The 7,563-nt window shown below is 57.5% G+C and overlaps 1 protein-coding gene across 1 annotated transcript in view; it reads right to left on the bottom strand.

Moving 5' to 3' along the window:
• Positions 1 to 519: 519 nt before the first annotated feature.
• FGF3 (fibroblast growth factor 3) overlaps positions 520 to 7,563 on the bottom strand; it is a 22,820-nt gene continuing 15,776 nt past the window's right edge. Inside the window, exons 3-5 of the mRNA XM_006171351.2 lie at positions 7,518 to 7,543; positions 5,166 to 5,269; positions 520 to 995 (exon numbers count right to left, since the gene is read on the bottom strand). Of these exons, the coding sequence (XP_006171413.1) occupies positions 588 to 995; positions 5,166 to 5,269; positions 7,518 to 7,543 (538 nt within the window). The 3' untranslated portion in view covers positions 520 to 587. The remainder of the gene's footprint in view (positions 996 to 5,165; positions 5,270 to 7,517; positions 7,544 to 7,563) is intronic.

The raw sequence follows: 7,563 nt of genomic DNA, 5'->3' as shown, positions 1-7,563 counted from the left end.
CCCTCGGCCTATTCTTTCCATCCACACAAACCATTTATTGGTTTCAAGAAACAGCAACTTCCAAAAACCAGGGGATTAAAATGCGTCTTTAGCCCAAGTTCTCAGAATACAATCTCACATCTTAAAAATAGCAGCTGATACAGGTAAAGCCAGCATAGACTCGGCTATTGTCAAAGTAAAGAATGCTCCAGTAACAGCTGCGGTTCCTCAGCTTGTATTAGAATCTATTACATAACGAAGTAGAATAAAATACTTTAATGTTTTGATTACACAAAACCCCACGGTAGGCTAGCCTACCCCTGGGAGGCTCCTCGGTCCACTGGGAATCTTCCCTGCAGGCTGATGGTCAGGCCAGGAGGGACTGCTTGCCAACATGTACCCACAACAGTCTTGCAGCTGAAGCAAACCTCCCCAGAGCCCTGACCAGCCTCCCTTGATTCCCACTGGCCCCTGGTATGTTCTGCTGGTCTTGGTACAGCAGCCACTCAGAAGGAAGGGATGCAGCAGGGGTGTGGGGAGGAGGGCCCGTTATGAAATCTGCCCTGGGGAGTGGCTCTGAGTTTTGAAGGTAGTCACTCAGCCTCTGGCTAGTCCACACCTGTTGTGAGTGTGGATCGCAGCTGTGAGGCTGGTTTAGTCGAGGGTTCTACTCTCCGGTGGCCTTCCCGGCTCTGCTTCCTCTGCCGCCGCCGCCGTGGCTGGGCACCCTTGCCGGGGGGTCTGGGTAGGCCACCCTGGAGCAGCCTCACCATCTCGTGGTCCTTCTGATCCAGCACGCGGGGCAGGAACAGGGAGGACTTCTGTGTGCGTCGCGTCTTGAAGCCCCTGCGGGGCCGGCCCTTGCCATTCACAGATACGTACCACAGTCTCTCTGAGCCGGGTTGGCGCCGGGCTCCTGGCCCGCTGGGCGCCGTCCGGTACAGCCGGGAGGCATATGTGTTATAGCCCAGCTCATGAATCCTCTCCACGAACTCACACTCTGCGTTGTAGTGCTCCTGTGGGGTGAGACGCTGCCGTCAGTGGCTATGGGAGGCTGCCAGCATCACACCCAGGGTCACGGCTCTTCCCAACACCTCCCTGCCCTCCACCGAGGCTGCAGGACACCCATGTGTCCTGCCCGCCACACCTTTGCCAAGGTCGTGCCGTCTTCCTAGCCTCTCTCTCACCCTTTCTCCATGGGTGCCTGTGAACGTGGCCTGCAGGATTCAGCTCATAAGTCTCATCTCTGCAGAGGTGGCTGAGGACCTCCAGAAGAGTGGGCCCCTCTCTGTTTCTCTGTTCCAGGCTCTCCCAGCTTCCAGTCCCTACCTCTGAGGTCAATGACTGTGTGTGTGGGGGGGGTCTCAGTAGAGGGTTGTGTGGGACTGTCTGGAGTACAGGGCCAGGATCAGCCAGCCAAGGGGTCTTTTTTTTTTCCCTAAAGAGTTATTTTATTTAACTTTATTTATTTATTCATATTTTATTTATTTATTTTATTTTTGAAGAGGTTTTTGCTATAGAGTGCGTGCACTCGCCAGAAAGACAGAGAGAGACAGAGACAGAAAGTGAGAAATCACCCCCCCCCGGGGGGGATGGCCACACCGCAATCCCTTCTCCTTCATTCTCCTCTCGGGATCTTGGGCACACACGCACACATGCCCGGCGTGAGTTTAAGCCACCGCATCCAGGACTTGAACCACGGGCAACTACATGGGAGTCCAGCAACATAGCCATTACGCCAACTGCTGGTCCCTTATTTTTATTTTATTTTAATTTGACCAGGGGAGGGCAGAGAGAGAGAGAAAGAAAGTAAGAAAGCAAGCTGCCAGGTCCAGGACTCAAACTATGGTTGGCCATGTGGGAGTCTAACACCCCAACCACCATGCTACCTACTGGCCCCAGGCCCAGGTGTCTTAATATCTGCCGGCTACATCGGCCTCAGCAGGGACCGGACACGTGGATGAAGGAAGAGACGAAACACAGATCCCACTGAGATCTATGTTATTGTCCAACCTCCTCACAGGAGTGCAAGAACTCGGGGACAGGACTGGTGCTTCTCCCAGGTCCCTCGATCCTGGAATAGATGTAACCTCCTGGGGCTGGGGACCCCAAAGAGTGGACTCGGTCTTTGTAGAGACACTGGGGAGACAGTTGAAAGACACAGGTCTGTGAGCCCCAAAGGCAAGGGGCTCAGGTCCTCCTGAGGGGGGTGCTCTGAGATTGGAGGAGTACATGGGGGTGATCTGGAGTTGAGGGCTGCAGGGCACATGCCTGCACCTTGTGGAGACACCAGGGGTGGCTGGGATGACCAGGGTGGAAGGTGGCAGCTGCGGGGTCAGGGTCACAGACCCCAGGGCAGCTGCAGTTGGGGTTTGGTGTGGTGATAGTTCCTAATCCCCATCCTGACCACCCAGACCTGCGTTCCACATGCCCCTTCCCCACAGCCACCTGCACCCCATGAAGGCTGAGAAGGAAGCAGACTCAGAGGTCCCTTGCTATGAGATGTTGTCTGGAGGGAGCCAGAAGTGTGGGTGGAGGGACGGGCACTTTCTAGTGGGCATCTTCGGGGAGGGCCCATTCCAGGCAGTGACAATGTGGGTAAAGGTCAAGGACACAGCTTGTTTGGAGGGTGGAGGAAAGGTCTGGAGGGCAGGGAGAGACACGAGGTACAGAATCATGGGGGATGCGGGAGCAGGAGGTGCCAGAGAGCTCCCTGTGGGCGGAGCCAAGGCACCTAGGGGATAATCTAGGGGCGATGGGGAGTTCTCAGGGACCATAGATTTGCTTTAAGGAAGACCTCTCAGCATGCACCTGGCAGGGTATGACAAACAGTAAGTGACCAGGACATTGCCAGACGAATGGAAGAATAGATGCTGGACGGGTGGCCCAGCGGACGGTGAATGGAGGCAGGAAGTGGAGGCAGCTGGATGGAAGGGTAAGAGGAAGAAAGGAGAGGGTAGATGGAAGAGAAGGAGCGAGGAATGAAGGAAGGAGAGAAGGAAGGGTGGGTAGATGGACTGGAGGATGCGGAGGATGCAGCAGCTGCGGGCCCACTGCCGGGTCCCACGGCTGTTGCAATGATCCATTGTGGGAGGTGATGAGGATCTGCATCATAAAGGCAGGGGGAGATGGGATATACCCATTGAAGACACAGAGTCAGAAGGCTTAGACTGAGGACCCGGGATGGACTGCATGCGGGCAAGGGGAGGGGGGCCTACCATGCCTCGGGCTGGTCTCAGGCTACAGTGATGGTTGGTGAGGCAATGATGAAGGAGTAGGAGGGAGTGGTGGAGCTACTGAATCCAGCTGGGGTGTGCTGCCCTCTGCATGGGTCTTAGCCATCAGGACTTTCTGGGGGAGGCGTGATCTCTAACTTAGGGAGGTTAGGGCTGGAACTGGAGTTGCCAGAGTGCAGTGATCCCAGGCCCACAGAGGTGGATGTGCTGGCACATGGGAGGGAGAGCCATGCTGACAGCCAAGCCCAGGAACCCAGGGGTCAGGGCCAGGCAGCAGGAACAGCGCCATAAGCAGGCTGGAGTGTGACGGGGTGGGCACGCAGCCTACCTCACCTCTCGCGATATCAGTGGAGCAGTGAGACCTTCTCTGTTGTGTGCTCTGGACAGGTCCACAGATCAGCCTGCACTGCCCAGCTACCCCTGGCCTGAGATCTCCCTTCTCCCCAAAGGAGACAGTCATGGAGCAGCTGAGTACAGGTGGTGTAGGCTGTCACCTTTCGGGGACAGAAGACATAAGCAGGCTTGGATGCCTTGGGATCCTCCAAGCCATGAAGTGTTCTGGTCCTGAACCCCCGTGGCAAGAGATGGCAGAGGGTTTTGGCATCTCCTCCTGGGCCTGCCCTCCCTACTCCTCTCTGAAGTTCCCTGGTGGGGGACATATGGCCTCTTTCTGGTCGGGAAGCCCGCACTATCATTGAAGGCCAATGAGACTCTCAGAAAAGTGACCATGGGTGGTCTATTTTAAGAGCACCCAGTCAGCCCCCTCACTCGACACCAGGGACACAGGATCAAGGAGTCAAGAAGGCCAAGTTCACCTCCAGAAAAACAGACCAGAACCTAGGTCAAGGGTGTAAGTGTGTAAACCAGAACTGTGAAAGGAGACTCTCTATAAGAATGTGCAGAAGAGGCTGAGCCCATGAGGGTCCCGCTCCTAGATACGACTCCTACCAAGGGGCCCCTGGGCTACAGCACACAAATGGTTACACCCCAGCTTCTGCACTTCCAATAGCAAAACAGCTGAGAATGTGTGTGCAAGAACTGGTTTAAAAGAGGGCTTGCTGATTTCAAAGGTTAGGAAGTCTTCCCTGCAAGCACAACTGAATACAAGTAACTGCAGGGGGATAGCCTGCCAGCCGCATAGTCCAGGTTACGTGCGGATGGAAAACCTCTCATTGCCTACGGAAGTACCAGCCGAATTGACGTAATAGCTAGTTGGAGGTAGCAGATTTCCTAGCTACATGTGTTCTACTCCATGTATTCCCAGCCCCTGACCCTTGGGGACGGGTCACCACCAATGCCTACAGTCACAGGACCTTTTGTGGTTCCCTTGCGGCCCAGGCAGTAGGTAGACTGGGTTCCAAGCCTGGGGTCAGGATCCCTGTGTGCATAGGCCATGGTCCTGCTCCCTCCCTCTCAGTTCCCTCCTAGGATCTGACACGTTTGCCTTGCATTCCCTATGCTTGAGGAGAATGGGCTAGGCTGGACCCAGTGTTCTTTTCAATCCCAGGAGGGCTCTGTCTGGCCCAACACGAGAGCCATTGCCCCATGAACGCCCTTGATTCGAGCCCAGATTGGCTCAGATCCCTTTACTTCAGTGGACATTTGAGAGACAGTCTCTTTCCTACTCTCAGCTTCCTTCGGGGATGGTGATAGGGATAACACGTTTGGGGGAGCATGGTCTAAACCTGGAGTGCTGGGGAAAGCAGGGAGTGGCTAATCCCAGTGTGGCCCTCCCCGTGGGCCATGCTCCATGTTACCCAAGCTGGTGCAGCATCTTATTGATGCACCCACAGAGCATTGTGCAGAAAGTCACAGGCTGGGGTTCTGTTCCCGGCTCAGGTCCTACCCTCCCCGGGCAAGGCTTTCTGCTGTTCCCCTCAGCCCCCTGAGGTGATGTTCATGCCAGACGGCTCTCCATCAGTGCCCACCCATGCAAGAGACGGGACTCACCGAAGCGTAGAGCCGGCCCCTCTTGTTCATGGCCAGGTACCGTCCAGAGAAGAGCCCCTTGATGGCCACGATGCCCACCTCTACCGCTGTTATCTCCAGGATACCTGGGAAGAAGGAAGAAGGCTCAGCACTCCCTCCACCATCTACAGAACGAGAGTGGAAGCCGAACAGCAGTTGGCCCTGCCCAAAGCCATGCCCATGCCCAAGTTCAGAGACGGTGAGGGCAGCACCATTCGGGGGGGCGTGGCTGGAAGTTCAGGGGAGGGAGGGATCACCAGACAGGAACTGGAGAAAGGACGCATCAGAGAAAGCTTTTCCAAAGAGTAATTCAGACCCAGGGTGGGCACAGTGAAATGAGCACACTCTCCCAACCTGAGCCAGGCACGCTGGCCATGGAGGATGAGCTTACCTGTTGTCTCACAACAACCTTGCAGCTGTTTTTATGATCTGACAGACAAGCAATCTGAGGCTAGAAGGGTGAGTGACTTGCCTAAGACCAGAGAACACTTGTTTGATGGAAAATGCACATGCAGGCTGCAGAGAGGGAAGTCTGAGCTCTCAGAGGACACTGCCTGCATCGAGTCTAAGGAGAGAGAGCTGGGCCCTTGAAGAACAGGGTCGATGAGATAATGCATGCATGGAAGGCCAGTGTGCCCCAAACCAGGCCGCCAAAGCCTTGTGGGAAGATCCTTGTTGGGGCAGAGAAGCCTGGAGAGACCCTGGAGCTCACAGACAGAAGCTACGAGGTCCATGCACCCCCTGGTATACGTAGAAGTCTCACTCTCTCCTAACTCCTTTTCTTCTGGACACAGGAGCGCTTTTTCAGGATGGGGAGCTGGCTGTAACAAAGGCCTAGGTGGGACTACTGTCTGGCAGCAGTGGCTCAGGGAGGCTGGGGCGACGGCCCGCGCTATCTCCAGGGGGCGCCTCTCGGGAGCGTGCACCTGGCATCAGGCACCGCCGCGATCTCCTGGAACAGATTCGGGGCCACAGGAGGCTTTGCCCCTGTTTGAAGTTGCAGGCAACTGGCCTCTCGCGTCCCCCAAGGCGCAGACTGGGCGGACTCCATGGCGCCGACCCAAGGACCAGCAAAGCTCGAGTCTGAACCCGGGCGACTGCAGGCGCGCGCCCTGCTCTAGCTCTGGGCAGCCCTCCATGGGTGCCCCAGTAAGTCTGGATACTCAGCAAGTCCATGCGGGAGCCTGGGTTTGCAGAGAATCTCTGCGTAAAGTGTCCCGCACAAGAGAACGCCCGGGCGACAGTTAGTCTCTGACGAGAGGCTCCGAGGGCGTCCCCCCAAACACCCTCACAGGGCTGCAGCTTGCCTTTCGGAAGCTGCGGTTTCCAGTCGCTGCACTTCGTGCGCCCGGGGAGGGAAACTAGAGCCCAGCGCTGCGAGTCACAGCTGAGGGCCTGCGCGGCCCTGGCCACACGCCTACGCTCCCCGCTGTAGTGCTTCCCGGCCCCTGGGTAGCCTCTTCTGCCCACCGAGCAAGGCCGCTTTTGAGAACTCCTCGACTTTGCGCTCCTCTGATCAGGGCTCAGCGCCGGCTCCAGGTTTCCGCAGACATAGCCAAACCCTGGAGCTTCGCAGGACTCTCGGGGCAGGCTCGGAACCGACCGCGGGTCCTGGGCGCTGGGCGGCTTGTGTGAATCTGCCTTCCCCGACGCAAGCAGACTTCTACTCCGCGCTCTTGATCCACTTGCTGTGGCCCCACCCAGAAGCGAGATGCCCACCCTTCCTGCCCGGCAGCCCAGGGCTGAGGCCAGAGGGGTGCCGATTCCAACCCCAGGAATGACTGTCGGTGGCGGTTCGGGAACCTAGCTGTTCCGGAGCAAGCGTCCCCGGCGCGGAGGCGGCAGCGAGTCGGGAGGGCGGAGGGGACGGCCAGGCGCCCCAGGGTCGGCAAGAGGTGGAGAAGTCGTCAAAATAATAAAGACGATGATAAATACCTTGACTAGCTCCTTCTCTACGACAAATTCAAAAGCCTTAAATTTACCAGAGCCGCCAAATCCAGCCGAGCTTGGGACCCCGCGATTGTTTACCGCGCGCCCCTTCGGACAAGCGGGCCAGGCTGGTGGTGAGGGATGCCCAGCAGATTTGGCCAGCTCGCCCAGACTGTGGCCAGTTGCCGCAGGCCCCCTTTTCGGGTGTGCACCTCCCCTTCCCTTCCTCTCTTCTCTAACCCCGGCGCGCACTTTCCTGCCGGACGTGAGGAGCGACATTAGCACGCCGCAGTCGCCCTCTGGCAGAGGGAGCAGGCCGGTTTTCTCCCGCAGTCCCTTCCGGGCCCCGGCTTCACCAGGGCGCCGCTGTCACCCCCGTGGGACCCCGCCGAGCAGAGCACTCACTGTAGGCGCTGTTCTCCCGGCTGGCGCTGGACCGGGCGCCCGCGGA

The sequence above is a fragment of the Tupaia chinensis genome, unplaced genomic scaffold, assembly GCF_000334495.1.
Source record: "Tupaia chinensis unplaced genomic scaffold, TupChi_1.0 Scaffold149501_1, whole genome shotgun sequence".
Lineage (NCBI taxonomy): Eukaryota > Metazoa > Chordata > Mammalia > Scandentia > Tupaiidae > Tupaia > Tupaia belangeri.
This window is presented reverse-complemented; position numbering and strand designations above follow the sequence as displayed.